Source organism: Vulpes lagopus, chromosome 21, assembly GCF_018345385.1.
Source record: "Vulpes lagopus strain Blue_001 chromosome 21, ASM1834538v1, whole genome shotgun sequence".
Lineage (NCBI taxonomy): Eukaryota > Metazoa > Chordata > Mammalia > Carnivora > Canidae > Vulpes > Vulpes lagopus.
In genome coordinates this window covers 13,755,282-13,777,304 of record NC_054844.1, presented here as the reverse complement: position 1 = coordinate 13,777,304, position 22,023 = coordinate 13,755,282, and the positions used below count along the sequence as shown (strand labels likewise).

Sequence of the window (22,023 nt, the reverse complement as noted above, 5' to 3'; positions counted from 1 at the left end):
TCTGTTTTAAGAGAAGGAATCTGAGGGCTGCTGAGAGAGGACAGGGAAGGGGTACCCAGAGTTTAGGTATTGGTGGTAACATGGAAAAGGAGATTCTGTAGATATAAACCAGCTAGGAAGGGTTTAAAAAAGATAAAGGGAGATAACAACCTCCAAATGGAGTCACTTATGCTAAACCCCACATCGGTGAACCTTAGCTTAATATCTAACATAACTGTGGCTCTTACCTTTCCAGAAATGGTGGTTTTTAACCAGTTAACCTGGAATTACTAGGTCAGTACTAGTGAGGCAATCCCACTTCTCCTTCCCTTAGGAAGGCAACCTTTCCCAAAACAATGCACTCTGTGCAGAATAATTTCCTTTTTCCATTCCCTTTTTGCCTTTAAGAACCTCTCTTTTTCTACAGCTCAGTGGAGCTCTTTTCTGTTTGCTAGATGGGATGCTGTTTGATTCATGAATTGTTGCATAAAGCCAGTTTGATCTTTATATTTACTCAATTGAATTTTTATTATTTAACAGAAGTCAGTGAAGAGCAGACAGTATGTGTTTCTCAACAGAGAGAGTATTCAAATTTCTCTTGGCACCCCTCCCTCAGAACTCCCTTCCCAGCCCACAGTTGTCTGGAAAATTAATATGCACAATTTATAACTCAATTTCCTGCATCCAGGAGATGCTCATCTAATTTACTCAACTGAACTGAAATAGGATCTTTCCATAGTTACATTTTCTGGAGTTTCTGGAGTTTTGACCTGGGTTAATAATGTTAATTCCTAGCCATTTTAACTGCCTAAAATCTTCTTATTATCTTTGTTTAAAAATATCAATAGTAGCCAGATTTATCAAGTATTTTTCATTTATGTATTGTTACATATCCATCAGGTTTAAATTCTTTCTTATAACCTGAAAGAAAAGCAGGGACACTTATCACAGGAATAGTTCATATCTACAGCCAAGGTTAGGTGCCACTAAGAAATAGTTCTGTTTGAAATGGTTTTTATTTGGCATTTGTACTTCTGTCTGTAGAATGAAGAGATGATGCTAAAATATCAACAGTAGAGAAAAAATAAATAGAGGAAGCCTGTGATAGCTACTCCAGGATGTAGCAACTTAATTTAGGAAAGAGAAAAAGAGGTTTAGAAACATTTTGAAAAAAGACCTGTCAGGCACCAAATAGCATCTTTATACAATGCAGAAAATGCTCTGTGTCCTGAAAGTATTTAGAAGTGACTTTCTTAGCCTCTTTGGAGGGAAAGGTAGAGGATAAAATGCCTATCAGCAGAGTAAAAAGTTCATGTTTGTCATCTGTAGAAAAAATAATAATATACCACTGAATCACTATTCAACTTGTACAGAAACTTCTCTTTTAATTTCTCATCTCTGCTGCAGTAAACTATTCCTGATGTACATCTCACCCCTATGCCATGACCCTAAAGCCAAAATATGCCAGTGACCTTACAATTACTGATGTGTGACAGCCCCTCTTCTTTTTGTACCCAATTTACAAGATACCTGCAGTCTGGAAATTACAATGGGTGGCAGTTTATAGAAAGGGCAGGCAAGTAAGTAGAAGAAAGGATGGGCAAACAATACAGAACTGTGTTATAAGCAATCAAAATGAGCTCTACAAGCATCAATCCCAAGCCCAGGATTTCTGGGCAATGTCCACCCTGTCTTTGGTTCTGTAGCAATTAAAACTCTGTATTTTGACACTATAGATCAATGGTAAATTTAACCACCAAAACAACCCACACATAATGATGGAGAGAAAGAATATAAAAGAAAAGAAAAATTAGTTACAGACAATAATATAGAATTGTTGGATAGTGGTCTAAAACATTACCCTACACATTTTTCTTCTGAGAAACTGTTTAATCTAGCAAATCTTCCATCACTCTATTTATTCCAAGAATCTAAGGCAAGGCTCAAGGGAGGAAAAATGAAAAAAAACTGAAAGATCAAAGAGTAAAATTTGTGGCTTTTGAGGTCTTGAGTAGACATAGACCACAGTCTTCAAAGTTATAAAGTTGTAAGATCTATGTGTCTGGGAGAGGAAAATAATTTAAAATATTCAAAAACTTGGTTTGGAAAGTTGAAAGACATAGATTGAAATAAATGGTCATACGGCATATTCAAGAACCACATATTGGACTAAGAATTATAATAATGTTGAATTAGTTCCTATCCAAAGAAGTAAAAAGTTTGAAGAGCTGATAAGAGAAATGCATAGTGGGTTGATGGCCAGGACCTCCCTTCCTCCAGGGGGTGAGTCGCCTATTTGATGGGTGGGGCAGCATGTGGAAATATTTGGTAATAGAAACTCAAGACAGGTCTAGAATTACCAGAGGAGAGGAAATTATGTTTAAACTTTCCAGAATATAGTTCATGAACTTGCAAACCTTATAATGGAGCTACGTGTCCTACTCGGCATCTGAGTTGTAGAGTAGCAATGACTGGGGGAAAGGTCTGGGGAAGTGACCCTGTAGATAGGCTTGCTGATTGACACACTAGACTATTTTTGAGTCCCTACTACCACACCCCAGGGATCAGAGAGACCCAACAGAATCCAAGTCTGGATGGAAAGGTTGCCAATGGTATCAGAAACAGCTAGCTGCCTACTAAAAATCTTGTTTCTTTACTGAGAGGTAATGTTCCAGCTGCAGGCTGCATTTCTCAGCATTTTTGACATGTAAGTATGGCAATATGTCTAATATTGCCAATGGAATATGAGCAAAAGTGATTAAAAAGCAGGAGTGCATTCCCCATACTCTTTCCTCTTCTTCTAGCTAGAAGAAAAGGATCCAAGGCCCTAGGGTCATGGTTTCTGCACCCAGTTTGCCAACCATAATGAATTCACAAGGCATACCTAGAATATATTAAATATTCACAGGAAATAGTACTATCAGTAGAACACACCATAATGGACTTTGAAGGTGTATATGGGATATCATAGATTTTTAAAGAAAACATAGTACTGTCCCAGGACATTGAGCAAACTACTATTATTAAATTGTTTGGTGCTCACTACTATATAAAAGGACCATTATATAGTTCTTTTGGTCTGCAGCCCTAAGAATATGTTACTAAGACTCTAAGGACACTGTGAACCAAGAAAGTTTGGGAACTTTCTAAGTCTGCCTTAGGGAATGATGGTACCACAAGAAGAAAGGAGGCTGGGTTTCTAAATTTCTAAATGAGGGAAAGCCACATACATATTAAGAACTCCCACATAAAAAAAAAATTCCCACATCAAATGGGCATATGAGCCAGACATTAACTTCTGATGTATTAGCCCACTGAACTTTTAGAGTTTATTTGTCACAGTGGCTAGTATTACCCTAAATAATACACAGAATATTTAAGAATCTAGATACAAGGCCAAGAACTGCAGATAAAGGATCAGAAGAGAGAAACCACATGTCAATGGAGACCAAGCCAAGAGGATGACTCACAGAGTAGATGCCTCTTATTGAGGTCAATACATAAGCCCCCTGAAACTAAGATCAGTGACAAGGAAATGGGGGAAAGATAAGGAAAAGGTGAAGGATACTAAAGACCTTAGCCCAAGTGAGACCAAGCAACCTAAAATTTGACGAGTGGGTGTTTGAATGTTAAGTATACGTTGAAAAAGAAATAAATTCACATTATGTACATTTCATTCTGGAACTGTAAAATTTTGAATCCATCGTATATATGTTGTACCAAGGAAAGAAATACAGAGGTCACTGTCTCTGTTTCTATAACTGGGTCACCCAGCTACAGACTGGGGCCACCATCTCAGCTGGTTGTGGTTGTGTGTCCATTGGGGTAAAGAGCCTTAGTCCCTGGTGGTGCTGCCTAGGTGAGGTCACAGTACATTCATTAGTCCTTTGGTAGGACATAACAAGTCCAGGAACTCCCCTGAACACCTTCTACCACTCCCTCCGACTATTATGTAGCCATATTTCCACTCCACTGTCAGGCTTAATCACTCTAACCAACACTATAATCCTATTTGTGCCCCTCCTTTTTTTTTCCAGAGAAGTCCAATGAAGACCAGGCAGCCACTTTGAATTCCACTTCGATATAACTATTACTGTGTCTCTTGGTGGAAACATGCCTCCTTCCTTGCTCACTGAAACTTCTAAATCAGTGGAGTCCAGACCCATGAAAAAGTAGTACCAGGAATAAGATAATGGATAGCAACCCAACCCAAACCACACATGTCTACTAGAAAAGTGATGAAAACACCTCATAGTCAAACATCTTCCGTGGTCCTCCCCCCTCAGCTTTGGTGTGTTTTGCTGCTCATTTCCCTCCTAGATATGTAAACACGGCCAATTTATCATCATCCAATCCAGTGATTCTCAACTGATGACAATTTTGCCCCTTAAGGGAACATTTGGCAGTGTCTCAAGTCATTTGGAATAGTCACAACTCGGAGACAGGATATTGGCATTTAGTGGATACAGGCCAGGGGGTGCACAGGACAACCCCCTCAATAAATAATTATATGATCCAGAATGTCACCATGCTGAGGTTGAGAAATCCTGATGGAATTAATTTATTTGCATAATCTGCTTCCCCCACTAGAATGCAAGCTTTGTGAGAGCAGGGGCTTTGTCCATCGGATTTGTTATTCTATGTCTGGAACAAGGAAGTCAACAAATATTTGATAACTTCCTAAGTGATGAGTGAGTGCCTCATAGGGCACATTGAGTATTTTTATACACATGATCACATCCAAACACTTGGCTCCTTGGATTGGAAAGCTTAGTAAGGTGAAGGAGGGTGGTAGAAGGTAGCATGACTAAACTATCTGGGGTGGCACAACTTCTTTGAATGTCCTAATGTAGCTCACTTCCCACGATGGCTAACTAAAATGCTCATAATTTTCCTTCACATTAATTTTGGAATTTGAAGAAATACGGGCAGTTTTTACAACGTCCTCAATTCTTCCATTCGTTGAGTGATATTTTCATCCAGGCACCATCGTAGGTGCTGTCACAGAACCACACGATGACTTAGGACTTGTGTTCAACCAAGTGCACAGAGATGTGATATAATTGTTCCAGATCTTTCCTATCAATTATAAATGTATTTACCCCTCTAGGACAAGTGCTTCTTGTCCTCCCTTCTCCCCTCGACAGCTCAGTGAAGTTTGGAAGAAAGGCCACAGGGGAAGGCCAGCTCTGTAGTAGTAGGGAGTCCATCCTGGGGCCCCACAACCATACCCCAACCCTAGGTCTATTGCAGCACTAATGGCCACTTCCGAGCACCTGTTATTTATTCAGTTTGTCCCTCCTCGCCTGTGGCAGGTCATGCTCCTGACGGTCTTTAGATCCCTGGCACCTGGCACACAAGATGGGTTCAATAAATACTTCTTGAAAAAAAATAATAATAAAACGCCTTTCACCTACTTCACAATGTCACCTAGGGCACCCTTTGCCAACTTCACAATGTCACCCCAGGCATGGTGTCGCCTACTTCACAATGTCAAACCTGCCCAGCACAGAAATGGGGACTTCACGGGGGGCTCAGAGATAGGTCGCGTTTCAGCCTGGTGGGATCCACACATCCTAGCGGTGGCTCCAGCCAATGAAGAGAAAAGCAGAGGACCCAAAGTCTTGGGCTGCGGCAGGTGGATTGGGGCGAAACAGCCGGAGACGGAGGAGCAGGAGCGCTAGGCACTGAGGCCGCGGGCCGGGGACCAGCGCTTGCGGGATGGCCCAGCCCCGGAGCCGCGGGTAGGCAGGGGCATGCAGGTCACCGCTGCGCAGGGCGCCTGGTCCCCGCCGCCGCAGACGCGTGGCCGACCCTGGCGACACAGGTGAACCGCCTCGCCCAAGCCCGGGCCGCAGGGAAAGCGGCAGGTGGCCTCGCCAGGGCCAGGAGAGCGGCCGGGGAACTTTCTCGGCGCGGCCCACAGGGGGCCAGCGGGTCACGAAGGACCGGCCTTGCCCAGTGGGGCGAAGGTCCTTCCCAAGGCCACGTGAGGCTGCCTCGCCCCTAAAAGCCCCAAACCGGCAGGGCCAATGGAAGAGTAAGGACGCCCGGGCTCGGAGACGCCGGCTCAGGAGCCGCTCCCGCTGCAGCCGCCCCGTGCGCCCCGTGCGCCCCGTGCGCCCCGGGGGAGGTCGCGGCCGCCCCGCGATGCCCCGCCGCGCCCGGGACGCGCGCCTGGGGCCCAGCCCGCCGCTGCCGCCGCTGCTGCCGCTGCTGCTCCTGCTGGCCGCCGCCGTGCCGCCGGGCCGGGCAGGTGAGCCGCGCGCCCCAGGACCCCCGGACCCCCAGGACCGCGGGAGGGGCGCGGGGGCGCGGAGGGGGGCCCGGGGGCCGGGGGGCCTGCCCCGGGGAAGGGCAGGGGCTGTGCGAAGTGTGGGCCAGTCCTTGGCGGGCAGGTCCGCTCGCCCCCTCCCGCGCGGCTCTTGGCTGGCTGAGCCTCCACCGGCCGGAAAAGCGCAGCCCAAGGACGCCCAAACATGTGTACTCACGGCACAGAGGCAGGACTCCGGCCGCCGGTTTTGGTTTCTTTTCTTAACTGCCAGTGACTTTGGTTTCAAGTTGAGCGCAGCCTGGTACTGTCAGCCTGCTCTGTGCCGGGCACCGTGCTAAAGGGCTTTTGGCGCAGTGCTTACCGTAAACCCCAAAGGGGATTGTGATCCCCATTCTACAGAACATTTGGAATTGAGGAAAATTCAGTAGCTTCGGTAAAGAGACACAGCAAGTGAAAGCAGAGCTGAAATGCCAAGCGGTATCTACTTGACTACTCCTCCTTTCGTAGTGAAACAGGTTTTATCTCTGCAGGTATTGACAGCAATCTGTACCCTTTGCCAAAAACAAACAAACTGGATTTGTCAGTTTTCTTCCTAATGGATAAGAAGACCAAGATTAACTGTAGAAACTTGAAAGGCTTCAACAAAAGTATTAAGAGAGGATTACATTTGTTTTCTTTCCTAGGCCCTTTTCTGTGCTGACCTAGTGCAAGAATAAGGTGGGGTTCGGGAGAGTGGATTCCTTCCCAAATGAATGTACTGATTCTTATTACACCACCTCCTATCAACAAGTGACCGCAGTTAGCAGATTTCAAGGCCTTTGCTTTCGCAACTTGCTCCCTTACCTCTCATAAATCTTTCCAGTCTTTTAAACTGCCGGGGGCTTTAGGATCAGAAGCCATGCACCCCTAGGCTCCTGACTCTTGACTTACCTGCACATCCTGTGCCTTGCCTGCGCTGCGGACCTGGCATTCATGCCACCCTTTCAGCCCCAGGAAACTGCTCCTTTCAGACATAGCTGGGACAGGCTAGAAAGGGCTCCAGAAATGGAAATGGCTTTTTGTGTCTGGAATGTTGAGGGAAACCCTTCTAACTTTTCTGTTCTTTTGGATCATTTGGATTGTTTGAAATGTTTGTTGGATGGCAGGGACAGCCTGAGGAGTGAGGTGGAGATACTGGTTTTCTACAGATGAGACAGAATGATGAAACCTGGCCAGAAACAGCTGCTTAAACTGAGTCCCCCAGATAATCAGCTGATGCTGTGCCAGTTTGGTCGAAGACTGAGGGCATTTCTGGGGCCAGTGATGTTTGACAGCCCTGTGCCTGGCAATCCAGAAAAGACTTCTTATCATGCCCTTGAGGAACAACTGGTGAAGCCTACTCCAACTGTTAGAAACAGATGTGGTCTGTTTCCTTTGTCCAACCCATAGTAACCTGTTTTCCAGTACAGCTTTTGGCGGTTTGTCTCACCTTTCTAGTAAGTCTAGTAGCGACTTGCAGGCAGAGAATGGAGCCTTTGCTACCTCTTGTTTGTCATGTTTTCTCTGAAGTGCCCAGCGCAGTACTCTGAATTTAACGGGTACCAACACACACTAAGAGGATTGCATTTTCATCTCCCTGGAATGATCTTTATATCTACCAATGTGCACCTATTAATCTAAAAACAACTTAAGTTGTAAAAGTTACTTTGTAGTTTCATTGTTCCAGAAATACTGGCCAACAATCGCACATTCATCCTAGCCTGCCTTTCAAACTAGCATAGGCTTCAAATAGCATAGCATTCATTGCCTTTATCCTTCCGGACTGAAAAGCCTATTTGTTTTTAGGATGTCTTCTATAATTTTTCTTAGTGATGTGTGTAGTGAAGTCACATCACTAGGGAAAGACATGGGTTGGTTACCAAGAGACTTATAAGGTGGCATGTGCCTTGGTAAAACTGGTTCCAAATCTGGCCCCTGGACTTGCAGGGCTAGACTCTAGAAATGCATTCTTTCCCCTGCTCCAGAGCCAATCAGATACAAAGAAGCTGATTCACCCTGATAGACACAGAAGTCTAGTCACCAAAACACCAATAATTACTTTTTAGCAGACTGGACATTTGTGTAACCTGCCCGGCCACTTTCTTGTAATCAAATTACACAAAATAGAGAATATCAGGGGTTCTCAGTCTGGAGGCCTGATTCATTTGCTTCCCAGGAGTACTGATGCTTCAGTTGGCCTCTGGGTGCTCATTGACTGGACAGTGCTCCCCTGGCACAGCTGGCCATTGACTCCAGGACACCACTTTTACCCAGCTCTCTCTCTCTGTGTGTATGTCTCTCATGAATAAATAGATAAAATCTTTTTTAAAAAATGCACTTGAAGATGTGGCTAGAGAATTTATCAATGTTCTTATTTGTTTCTTCGCATTACTGCAAAACAGGAACTTACTCAATGGGGTAAAAGATGAAACTAAGGTAGTGAAAATATGAGGAAATTTTAATCTAAAACTTGCAACTCTGTGTCTGCACAAACAACAAATATCATGTTATAATCTTCCAGTGGGAAATTGTGAAAGGCCCCTCATCCAGAGCTTGCTCTGAAATGAGTGTTAGCCTTGTAAATGGTATAGTCTCAGCACACCAGGTAGTGGGGAGTTATTCACGCCAGCATTAGCAAACCGCCAATACCAAAATTCAAATCCACAACTAGAGATCAAGAACAAATACACAGACTCAATACCAATCTGTCTCGTTCCCAGCTGGTGGGGAAGTGTAGGATGGAGACAGCCACACAACCAAGAAAATGGTGTGTTAGGCCCAATGGAATCAGTACAATGAAAGATCAGATTTCTGATTCTCGAAGAGCCTGTAAGCAAATTCTTAAACCCAATACATACAAGTACGTGTAACTAAAGAGTGATCTGGATGAATGGTGAGCTAAGAGTGCCGAGTCAGAAGGGAACAAAGCTGACTTTCTGTTGAGAGGACTTTTAGCAAGAACTCTGATTGAAGCTAGCAGTTCAGACTAGGTACGTTCCAAAGGGATGAAGGAAAAGAATTGTTCCAGATCCAAGCAAATCTTCAGCATTTTTTTGGATTAGTGTTTTGTTTCTTTGACATCTTTTTTTCTTTTTTTAAGTAGTATCCCTTTCTACTTACCTTCTACAGTATGCCTTCCACTTCACATCCTCTCCCTGCCTTTGATCCTTACTTCAGCAGCTGAAATGTGAGGTGCCTCACCCTTGCCACCCTGCACGGATGCCTTGCTCTCTGTGGCTTCTCTGGCACCATAACCATTTAGCACTGGAGCACTTGCAAACCTGAGAAGAGGGATTTAATGCCTCCATAGGGTAACTTTTGATCAGCACAGGATGGGCACAGGTAGTTAAATGCTCATCCTTCCATCCCTGGATGGGGTCTCCAGGGGCTTACCTACACCCTTCTTTGGGCCATCTCAGATTACACCTTTTTTTTTTTTTGTAAATTTATTTTTTATTGGTGTTCAATTTGCCAACATATAGAATAACACCCAGTGCTCATCCCATCAAGTGTGCCCCCTCAGTGCCCGTTACCCAGTCACCTGCACCCCCCCCCCCGCCCTCCTCCCCTTCCCCCACCCCTAGTCCGTTTTCCAGAGTTAGGAGTCTCTCATGTTCTATCTCCCTTTCAGATTACACCTTTGAATTAGCTTTCCCTCCTTCCCTGTCTCACTCTCCCCATTCCCCAACCCTGTTCCTGGGAGCACTTCCCAGAATAATTCCCCTTTCAGCAAGAGTCCTAGGCTCTGATTTCCATTGGGAGTGAGAGCTGAAACACTTAGAATTTTGCTGCCTGGAGATTGTTTATCATGAATCAGTTATTTTCCTAGTGACTCTGAAGAAGAGTCAAAGCAAATCTAAAAACCAGCTATCAATTTACTGAGCCCTTTCAAAGAAGGGATGTGGAATGCCAAGGTACACTGAGAGATACAAAGAGATTATGTTCCATGGACATAAATGAGAAAAGCCATTCAAGGATCAGAATCAGAACTGTCAGCTAAACTCAATCTAAATAGATTAAATCGCCGTCTTAATTTTTTAAATATTTCCTCTCACATATTCTGCATCTGCTCTCTTATGCTTGTTCCTCTTTTTCTCTACCTAACTTACTGAATAAATTAGGTAAAATTGCATTGCTCCAGCTTAAAAACCACTCACTCTATCATTAACGAAGTGCCTGGAAAAATAGATTCCAAATATGGGAAAGAGTGATGTAGGCCACTTATGACTATTTTACAAATTCTAAGACAGGATTAGGATTTTTTTTTCCAAATGGAAACAACTCCTAGAAAAAACTAGAATATGCAAGTAAATATATTTTCTTTGGGTGTTTGGATTTTTATGTAGAGAGTAATATAAATATAAGTATAAAAATGAGGCTTCTTCCATCTGTTTTTATAAAGTAACATTCCCATTGATTCAACAGATATTTACCAAGTATGTTGATTTTGAAGATGTTGCTGTTGAAGATCTTAAATCTCATTTCCCCTTGGGGGAAATACCAACACATGGCATTTGCCCTTGGGCGTCTGAAGGGGCGTCATTCCGTAAGCCCCTTCCTTGGGTTTGAGAACATAATGACTTGAGTTCTTTTATATTAACTTCTGTGGATGTTCTGATATATTTTGTTTTCATTAGAACACACACAATTAAATAGACTCATCACAGAAACAGTATTGTGCCAGGTACAGCACTCCAAGGATACCCAGCAGTAAGCAGGACCCGGCTCTGCCTTCAGAGTGTGTATAGAGTCTAGACTGGGATTTGAAGTATGCGATACTGTTCTACCTTTTTTTTTTTTTTTTCTGTTCTACCTTTTTTGCTGTTCATCTTTTCATGACATCTGTCTCCGAACATGGAGATGTTGTAAATAAATAAATAAATAAATAAATAAATAAATAAATAAATAAATAAAAATAGAGAAGTGGAGCACCTGGGTGGCTCAGGCAGTTGATGTCTGCCTTTGGCTCAGGTCATGATCCCGGGGCCCTGGGATGGAGCCTCACATAGGCTCCCTGCTCAGCAGGAATCTCTGCCTCTCTGTCTGCCTCTCCCCCAGCTCATGTTCTTTCTCACACTTTCTTTCTCTCTATCTCTCAAATAAATAAATAAAATCTAAAAGAGAGAGAGAGAGAAGTAAAATGGTTTAAACTATTAAAAGATTTAAGAAAATCAGAAAGTAGCATGGTACCATGGTACCAGGAAAACCAAAAGATTCAATGCATAGAGAAAACATTGAGGAAGGGAGGACATGAGTTAGGGATGGGGTAAGAAATCTCTTCAGATTTTGGCTTACTTCACCAAGCACTTACTAAATTGGCCAGTTTGTTAACAGTACATTCTTATCATTGAATTCCCTTAAGGGAAAAGGTGTTTTTAATGCTTGGAGGTGCACTACTGTCAAAAAAGCACCGATTTGCAGAAGTGTATTATTTGTGGTGAGGAAATTAGGTAGTGCCAGCAGCAGTGAAAACACAGTTCTTGATTGCTTGGATGGAGAGCAAGTCAAGGTTTATGGCAAAAGGGGCCATTGGAATAGAAGGTGAAGTTAGGGAAGACCATGGTGTTCAATGAGAAATGCCAAGAATTTGGAGAAGGGAACAGAGCTAAAATCGTGCTATGTAGCTAGAACTGAAAGGGAAGAGGCCAAGGCTGGTTCACCTTCCTTCTTCCCTTTACAGTTTCTGTTTATGACTCTGCCCCTGCTGTAGCAGCTGTGGCTGCTACGTTTCTGGTCAGACATGCTTTTTTCATTTCCCTGCAAGACTCCCTGGAGGTGTGGGTGGAAGAGAAAGTGTGCAGAAAGCTAGGGAAAGGTTGAGGCTATGGCACTGTGATCCCAAATCAATTTGGAAAACACACTTATTGTATTTGGAAGAAGGAAAGTTTCTTTGAGTGCCACCCACAATTGTCAAATTGTGGCCAGTTGACTTTATTATCAATTAGACTGTTACTTGTCCCCAGAAGTCTGTTAAAGTTTTGTGAACCTATTTCTGTTTATGAATGTCATTATTTCCACTTAGCCCTTTTTAGAGAAAGTCCACCATTATGGTCATGACTTTACTCAGAAGTAAATTAACTTTGCTACTCAGGATCATTCTTTAAGGGCCATAACGTTAGCATTAGCATGAATGTAATTAGCATTAGTTTTTAAGCTTGACCAAGACCCAGCCAATTACCCAGGCCCCTTGGGACAAGGTGCTATGCTACTCTAGCATTCAATAGACAATGTTGGCACCAAAAAAAAAAAAAAGTTGAGTCAACTTTTAATGTTGACCATAGATAACCCTACATAAAATTTAGTCTGAACTTTCTGTTATTTTAACCAGTGAAAACACCATATGTCCAAAACACATTCATATTCCCTCCCAGACCTATATCCCATCTGCTCCCTCTCTCAATGAGGGAATGAATGATACACTAACATCCATTCACTGAGTCTGAATCTAGAACCTGAGAGTCATTCTGACCTCTTCCCATCTCTTTGATGACCTGAATGTAAATTTAGTCTTTAACCTAAGCAACTGTGCAATAGTTTCTTAGGCCAAGAAACAAATGTATCACATACCATTTTCTTTCACCATTTCTTTTTTCCTGTCTCCCTTCCTTTCACAGATACTTAACAAGTATCTATTATAGACTCAGCACTAGTACAGTGGTATGTTACTAGTATAGTGCTATACTAGTATAGTGCTGAGTCTATGGCTTCCAGGAGTTCATAGGTTAGGAGCAGCTGTGTGAGTTACAGTACAGTGTTATAGGCCCAAAGAAATCCTAAAAGCAAGTTACATTGAGCTCATAGCAAGTCAGCCCCCACAAAGCGGGTCCTGCTTCCCAAGTCTTATTTTTTTTAACATTTTATTTATTTATTCATGAGAGACACACAGAGAGAGGCAGAGAAATAGAGGGAGAAGTAGGCTCCCCATGTGGAGCCCAATGCGGGACTCAATCCCAGGACTCCTTCTGAGTAAAGTCATGACCATAATGGTATGGTGGACTTTCTCTAAAAAGGGCTAAGTGGAAATAATGACATTCATAAACAGAAATAGGTTCACGACATGAGCCAAAGGCAGATGCTCAACCACTGAGCCACCCAGGCATCCCTGCTTCCCTAGTCTTAAGTAGCAATTTTGAGATTGCCATGCAGTTAACAAGAGAGAAACTCTTGGGCAGAGGAAATAGCATACGCAAAGTCAGAGGTGTTGAAAGAGCTCATGGCAGGTGGAAGAGTGGTATATAATGGCTTCCAGATCACCAGATACATGGGGTAGTGGATAAAAGCTGCATTGGTAGGCAGAACGCAGATAGTAAAGACCAAGGGTGTAAGCTAAAGAATTTTATTTCTAGGAAATGGAAGTCATTAAAGATTTGGTAGGCAGGTAAACAAATCAGCTTGGCATTTTAGAAAGGTCACCACTCTGGCAGATTATGAAGAGTGAATTACAGGTCAGAGGAACCTTGAAAAAGGACTTTATCATAGTTAAGGCTTGTGATACCTCAAGTAGCTAGAAAGGTGGAGCTACAGAGGTAGAGCCTGGAGGGAGAGATACATAGGAGGCTTTGATTCAATGTGAGTTTGCAGGAGAGAGAGGAGGCCTCGATGGCCTTGGGTCTCAGGTGGAAAGATCACAGAGCTAGAAAGCAGGAGGAGGAGGAAGGGTGGGAGAGAGAATATGAGTTCTCTTTTGGATATTTTGAATTTCTTTTGCTTATGGAATCATCCAGGTGGTATTAACAAGTGTGCTGTTGAGTGGACAAGATAAAGAAGAACCCATGGGTAGAGTGAGGAGAAAAGCAGGCAGGGGAAGAGGAGATTCAGGAGATTCATGTTGTTCCAGATGCACAAGAAGCAAGAGTTTTAAGAATCAGTGGTCATCAGGGTCAAATGCTTTCGGCATAGAAAGCATTCATGTGGCATTAGGATTCAAGGGTGTTATCAGTGACCCAAGCCAGAGCAGTGCCAATAGCATGGATGCTAGCTGCAGCAGGCTGATGGAAGGAACATGAGGAAGTGGTGTGTGTGTGTGTGTGTGTGTGTGTGTGTGTGTGTGTGTTCCTCTTTCTAAAAGATGAGGTCTGGAAATGGGCCAGCCACATTCACAACTCTCTCACCAGTACTTCGCATAGCCCCTGACATAGTGTCCCCTGTAATATTCGTAATAATTTCAAGAAAGGCATGAGATGTTCTGGCAATGGCCAAATCTGGTCTCAGGATCCAGAGAGAGCTTCCGTGATTGGTTTGCCCTTAGCCATGAGACAATGGAGCATGTCAGGACACTAAAGCAGGAGGAGCCACTGCAGGAAGAAAGCATTAGGGTATAGGAACAAGAAGACACAGGATGAACAAAGTTCCCAAAGAAAGTGAGAGGAGCCGATCCATAGAATGGGTAGAGGGATTGAGGTGAACCAAGAGAGAGAGAGATGGCTATAGGATTTGTAAGGCTAAATTCACAAAATTATTGCAAACTTGAGAGGCTCACGGTTGATGGGGTTTTTTTTCCCTGCAAAACGGAAATCAATGTCACGTGTGAAGAATTAGGCAAGAGAGGATAAGAAGCCTAAGAATATGGATGCTTTGGTCCAACTGCCTTGGGGATCAAAAATGTTGCAAAGTGGGTACCTGAACCCTATCTTTGGCTGAATTGGGGTTCTGAACAAGGGCTCCAGCTCTGGCCTTTCCAGAATTCCATCTCTAAGGATGAAGCATTTAGACCAACCTCTATGATGCTCTAATTACTTCCTCTCTATATTTGACCTAGTTCACTGTGCTCTGAGCTCATCCTCCTTTGATCAGGCTCTGGTTTTTCTCCCACTTCTAACAAGGACAAACTACAGTGGCAGATTTCCCGATTCTAATAGAACGGAATTCTTTAAAAGCAAATGTGTTGGAATTGTTGGTTACATGGGGGAAAAATGCATTGGCAAAGCAGTTGAACAGCATCCGATTATTATTGCTTCTTTTCTTCCAGAAGTCTACTATGCAACCGCATACTGGATACCTGATGAAAAGACAATACAAGTCAAAAACGTACTGGACAGAAATGGGGATGCCTATGGCTTTTACAATGACTCTGTGAAAACCACAGGCTGGGGCATCCTGGAGATCAGAGCGGGATATGGTTCTCAGATCCTGAGCAATGAGATCACCATGTTTGTGGCTGGCTTTTTGGAGGGTTACCTCACTGCCCCGTAAGTACTTCAGTCATGGTGGAGAACTACCTGGCAACTTCTGTTCCTTTCTTTGTCCACCAGTAGATCTTGTCTTCCTGACTGACATTGGACATTAGAAATGTAGCTGAGGTCCTCCTCATGTGATAGAACCATGATCAGAACCACATTTGCACGTGTCATCAGTACCTGCCTTGGAAGAAACAAAGCCCCCAACTGTGGCATTCTTCCATTCTCATGGCCCATAAAATCTTTCCTTTTTTGTGAAACTGTTTTCAAATACAGCTAAGCCATTTTATCCCATGAGTCATTTATTGTCCGGTAGAAAGACTATGATAGGTGGAGTGATCAGGAAACACAAAACACAGAGGATTCATTAAGTTTAAAAATGTAAGAGCATTTTTTTCCAATGGTCTTAAAACAATATTTTCAAGAGGGCAAAGATTTTAAATTGAAATTCTGATGTCTAATATAAATATTCCTTCTAGTTCTGTTGTTACTTAATTCGTCAGCCTTTCCCTTGTCTTCTGAAAATAACAAGGATGTAGTTAATAATAATGCAATCAGGATACATCCTTTTCAGGGAGAAGCTCTTTAAGGAAAAGAAGGTTGCAACTCATTTAATCAAGTCTCATCCTTTCTTTAATATAAAAACTGTCTTGATGATTTGGCTCTCTTCTTTTCTTCTCTGTGATCTAGACTATTGAGGGCAGCTTAACCAAACCCTATTTTGTGCTGTTACCACCTTAGTAAGGCACCTTAGTAGGTGCATTGCTGATCTTGTTTCTGTGTACTGGTGATTATATCAAATGTTGAATAACTAATTATTGCACTCCAATAGCTCTTTTTTAATGAACTAGAAATTCCTGGTTTTCTTTCTATACCAAATTTTTGTTACTCTACCATACAAGTCCCCTTAATGGTATAGTACTCAGGGATGTATAAAACTTTATAAATTGATTAAGATTTTTAAAACATGTGTAGGGATGCCTGGGTGGCTCAGTCGATTAAACATCTAATTCTTGATTTTGGCTCAGATCATGATCTCAGGTTTCTGAGATCAAGCGTCACATAGGGCTCCGCTCTGGGCATGGAGCCTGCTTAAGATTCTCTCTTCCTCTCCCTCTACCCCTCCTCACCCTAAAAAAGTAAAATAAAATAAAAACATATTCAAAACTATACACTATAAATCTGTTTGTGTATAGATATAACTATACATGATGTATCTGTATATATATATATGTATATATTATATATCTTAACTTTTCATCCTTCTCTCCAAATCTGTATTTACTATGTATCCTCTAGTTCTGATTGCGTTATTTAAATTGAGTTGCAAGTTTAGAGAAGTAGTCTGAGCTGAAGTTGTGTGATTGTAAATGCATTAAGTTGTCATGAGTACTATACATAATGGGCCTTTATGGGAAACTGATTTGAGCGAGCAGCTCTAATCTGAGACTGCTCTAAGGATGAGCACACCTTCCTTAGGTACGGGTACTAAAGCAGGAACTTTGGGGAGTTTGCCAGAGGCTTTTGACAAAAGTGGAATTCTTATGTCTCAGGAAAACATAAATTTTAACATCTCACTTCTAGGGGTGACTTTATCATTTTACCCTTATTACTAATATAAAGCATTGACCTATCCTTAAGTACCTCTATCCATTGATGAAGAAGATCCATAGAAATATGGGTTAATATAGATTCTATTAGTAACCTTTTAAATACTTCTGTATTAGAGTAAAAATTTTATTTCTTAAAAGAAAAACATTTAGCTATTACTCAGTAACTGGGGCTTTTTTTTGTTTATTCTGCATTTTTGCCATGTCCTTTCAAGGAAAATTTGACATGTGTGAGTCTTTTAAGATGAAAACAACTTCCTGAGGCACCTGGGTGGCTCAGTCGGTTGAATGTCCAACTCTTGGTTTTGGCTCAGGTCATGATCTCAAGGTTGTGAGATCAAGTCCTCTGTTGGGCTCTGTGCTGGGTGTGGGGCCTGCTTAAGATTCTCTCTCTCACTCTCTCCCCCTCCCTACACCCCTCCCCCATGGCACACCTGTGCATCTCTCTCTTTTTTAAAAAAATAATAATAAATTTGAAAAACCTATACTCCTGGGGACTGTTAATTGGGGGTGTTTGCAAGGTATGAGTCCACTTACCAAAACACAGCCTTGGAGCAAGAGCATCTGAGCCTGGACTGAGAAAGTGAATTTATGCCAAAGGCCAAAAGAAAGAGCCACCTTTTCTTGTTTTTATTTTATTTTTTAAGATTTATTTATTTATCTGAGAAAGAGGGAGTGTGTGTGGATATGCACATGAGCAAGCGGGGAGGAGCAGAGGGAAAGAATCTCAAGCAGACTCCGTATTGAGTGCAGAGCCCCACATAGGACTCCATCTCATGACCCTGAGATCATGAGCTGAGCTGAAACCAAGAGTCCCATGCTTCACCAACTGAGCCACTTAGGTGCCCCCCGGGTTTTCCTTCCAGCTTTCAGAGTTGCTCGGGCAGCAGCCAAGAACAATGGGAAGTTTAGGGCCGCTATGTTCTTCCCACATCACCACATTTAAAATGGAGCAACATACCTTATAGTCTCCAGAACCTTGAGGGGAAGAAGTATGTGAGAGGTTGAGCATTGGGGGATGAACAGTGGAACACTGATAAAGAGCTTGATTTAAGTACTCAGGAGGAAATAATTAGCTCTTTCCAACTTGACATACTTGAGAGGCCAAATGAAAACCTACAAAGAAATATCCTCAAATCCTCCATCATTTCATTTGATGTGTTCAAAAATTTGTTGCTTCTGTGAACTCTCACAACACTCTCCAGAGAATAGTCCAGCCCTCTGCACTTTATCGCGAAGCTCCAAGCTTGTTGTGTTGCTGCCACACAATCATCCCACCACGTACAGTGGTAGCAGCAGATCTAGCAAACATTTCCAGGGGCTTCTCTCACTGTCTTGCCATTCCTCACACTCTCCCACATACCCCCATCTCCTGAGGAGTCGCTCCCCGTGGAATATTGCCTTTACCACGCAATATTCACCATTCACCATTCACCATTCATTCATTCACCATGGGATTCCTGAGCTGTCCCATGCTGCCCCATCAGCCTGTCACACATCCCTTTCCAGCAACTCTTAGCACTGCGTTCTCTGAGAACCAGATGGTGCCTCTCCCATCTCCACCAATTGAAATATTGCTTAAGACTCCCAGGACCCATCTCACGTGCTATCTTCTCAAAGTGTTTTCTGATTCCATTCCCACTGGTATGAGTTCCATCTCTCCCCTCCACCATCTGCTCGTGATTTAGGGGCAGGTCCCACAGTGCTTCTGCCCCCAGCAGTTGTTTAACAACATGCTGATTAGGTTTAATTGAATCCTGTATTGTTCCAGTTCTTTAGAGATGAACCAGAAGTGTGAGGTACGTATTTCCATGTAATGCAGTGTCTAGCAGCCAAATGGAGTTTCTTCCTTCATTTTTTAACTTGATGGGGTGGCTCCCTAATCAGAGTGTCTCATGTCTCATTAATGATGTAAAAGCTGATAAATAATCCTAGATTGGTTTTAATAAAATGAGTCATGAAACCTTTCTGGAAAGAATGATGATGAGGGTGTGGGTATCAGGTCTGCTCCAGTTTATAATAAAGTGGCTGAGACCGTGTGTGTGTGTGTGTGTGCATGTGTGTGTGTGTGTGTATGTGTGTGTGTGTGTATGGCTGAGGCAACAGCTGAAGTATCTCCAATGGAATTATCTAGTTGGAGTGAGCCAATTCGCTGCAACAAACATGTTATACTGCCTTGTGCCAGGCTCTGAGAGGGGGAAAAGAGATAGGGGCAAGTTAGCTCCTGAGCACATTCTTCAAAGAGAACTCTATTTAAGTTAATATGTTGACACAAGGTTGCTAAAACTATGATGAAAAGAGGTTTTAGTAAGATTATGGCACAAGTAGGGGCATCTGAGTGGCTTAGTGATTGTCTGCCTTTGGCCCAGGGTGTGATCCTGGAATCCTGGGATCGAGTCCCACATCGGGCTCCTGCATGGAGCCTGCTTCTCTCTCTGCCTGTGTCTCTGCCTCTCTCTCTCTCTCTGTGTGTGTGTGTGTGTGTGTCTCATGAATAAATAAATAAAATCTTAAAAAAAAAAAGATTATAGCACAAGCAAAGAAAGTAGTCACAAGTGGTCCCTTTTTTGTTTCTGGCCTACTACCAAGAAACACCTCAGAAATCTCCATGTCCTCAATTCGGTTCCTGGATGTTAGCAACTTAATACACTTCCCATCCCAGACTGTAGACAAAGCAAAGATAAGTGAGACACATTCCCACCCTCAGAAATATAGAATGGACCATCAACTAGTAATTATTGGGAACTTAACATGAAGCATAAAGTACTGCTGCTTCTGATGACGGCAGTAAAGATGATGACTAGCCCTTATATAGCATGTAAAATGTGCAGACACTGTTCAAAACATTTTACAAGCTAAATTACTTAAGCCACAACGCTATGATGGACATATTATTATTCCCATTATTATTGACCTGAAAATTTGAGCACAGAGCAGTTAAGTAATGAGCCGAAAGTCAGAGAGCTAGTAAGCAGGGACCAGGTTGTCTAGCTACAGAGTTTGAGCATGCATATGCATGCACACATGCAAATGGATTAATTGCTCTAGGAAATACTAAAGGAGCTTTTTATGGCCTCAGACCCAGAAAATTGAAGCAAATAGAAAAGAGTAGAAGACAGTACCTGATAAGTGCAAAATGATATGGTATTTATGTAATGCAAAGATACTCAGGGTAGGGTGCAAGTGGGGGTACTTATGTCTTTATGATTCTCACATAAGCATGCATGTGAGACATGGAAAGGTAAGCAAAGTCTCGGCTGACTTAGGAGTAAAGTTACTGACTTTGCACACCACAGAGCTGAAATTAATATAACATATCCATGAGGTAGATACTAGTGTTAGCTCTGCTTGATGAGAATTTAGAAGCCTGGAGAAATTGGGAAGCTTGCTTACAGTCATATAGCTTAGAAGTAGTGAAGTCAGCCTTCAAACTCAGAATTCAAAGTCTCTGCCCTCAACAGCTATACTTTATTATTGCTCTAGCACACAAAAGTGTAGGATCCCAGACCCAGGATCAGAGAAGGACCTCAACACGAGGAAATTGCAAGTGGACTGTATTCCTCTGGGCTCCAGAATCAGTTGAGTCCTCCTCTTCTGATCTCAAGGTGGAGGTTCCTCTTCCCCTGCTCTGAATGTCAGAATTGGAATATCTGGTCCCATCACTCCCAACAAAAAAAGAGGATTGTTCCACAATTCTAACCCAGTTAACCATCTGTACCTCCATCTGTCCTATCTACTGTTATGTGGACGTCTTCAGCAACCACCCCCAAGTCAATATTCATGTTCCTCTGTTTCAAAGTTTCTTAACCTTGGCACCATTGGCATTTTGGGTTGAATAATTCTTTGTTTGTGGGGGCTGTCCTGTGAACTGTAGTATGTTTAATAGCATTATCTGCTAGATAACAGTAGCACCTTCTCTCCCACCCCCTAAAGTGACAACCAGAAATGTCTATAGACATAGTCAAGTGCCCTGTGGAGGGAAAAATCACGCCAGTTAGGAAACCTAGCACTATTTTGAAACAGACTGAAAAATGAGAGAGGATCTAGAACTCAAGAGGGAGAGTAAGCGGGGTGTAGTGATGAAGACTCAGGGTAAAAAGTATGAATTTTTTGCTTCTTTACCTGAGTGAGCCTTGTAGGTCAATGGCCCCCAAATTATTTTTTCCAAAATAGCACTTTATTTTCATATGAATCATTTTAGTTTTAATTTTAAGAACTCATTCCTTCTGATGGCAGAAAATGTTACCATAGCCATTTCTGTACAAACAAAATAACATTTTTTAAACCAAGTCCATTCAGAATGTTTCACTCCTCTTCCAAACACTTTATGTCAGCATGGGTGAGTATTATTGATCCATCTTGGAGTAATTAGTATTACTGATCCATTGGTATTACTGAGGCATCTTGGAGGAAGGGGAGATGTTCAATCAATGGTCATCCTTTGTCTTTCTCCAGCATCCACCGAATTGGAACAATCTTGTTTAGTCTTTAGCTTGGATGTTTCCCTATGTGACATCTGATGAGGTTTCTATGTTGTCCCTGGTCTCCAGCTGTATAATCAGTGGCACCTGAGTTTGCAGTAGTCACCACAAATGTCAGTAGTCTTCTGCTCCCATATGGTCCAATGTCCACTTATTCCACCTCAGGCCATAGAAAAAAAGGTTTGCTCCCCAGAGCTCACTGAGGTATGCAAGGATCATGAGCCCAGACAGCCCAGGCAGCCATCTCCACTTCCTCATGAAGTCCTGGGGTAGCAAACTATGAGGTTGTTTCTTCACCAAGCAACTAGATCAAGCCATCAAACTCAAAGAGAGTTTCTGTATTCCAGTCACCTGGAGTATGAGCCAATGCAGAGGGTCCTTTTCTTGTCACCCACATACCTATCTAGCTTTATCACTGTTTCCTCCCTCAGTTTTAGAGGCAGTGGATAGAGAAAAGTGATGAACTTAATAATATAAATGTGGAA

The 22,023-nt window shown here is 42.7% G+C and overlaps 1 protein-coding gene across 1 annotated transcript in view; it reads left to right on the top strand.

Annotated features, from left to right (window-relative positions):
* Positions 1-5,975: 5,975 nt before the first annotated feature.
* Positions 5,976-22,023, top strand: part of PLBD1 (phospholipase B domain containing 1) — a 52,160-nt gene continuing 36,112 nt past the window's right edge. The window contains exons 1-2 of the mRNA XM_041736109.1: positions 5,976-6,235; positions 15,240-15,459. Coding sequence (XP_041592043.1) covers positions 6,130-6,235; positions 15,240-15,459 — 326 coding nt within the window. The 5' untranslated portion in view covers positions 5,976-6,129. The remainder of the gene's footprint in view (positions 6,236-15,239; positions 15,460-22,023) is intronic.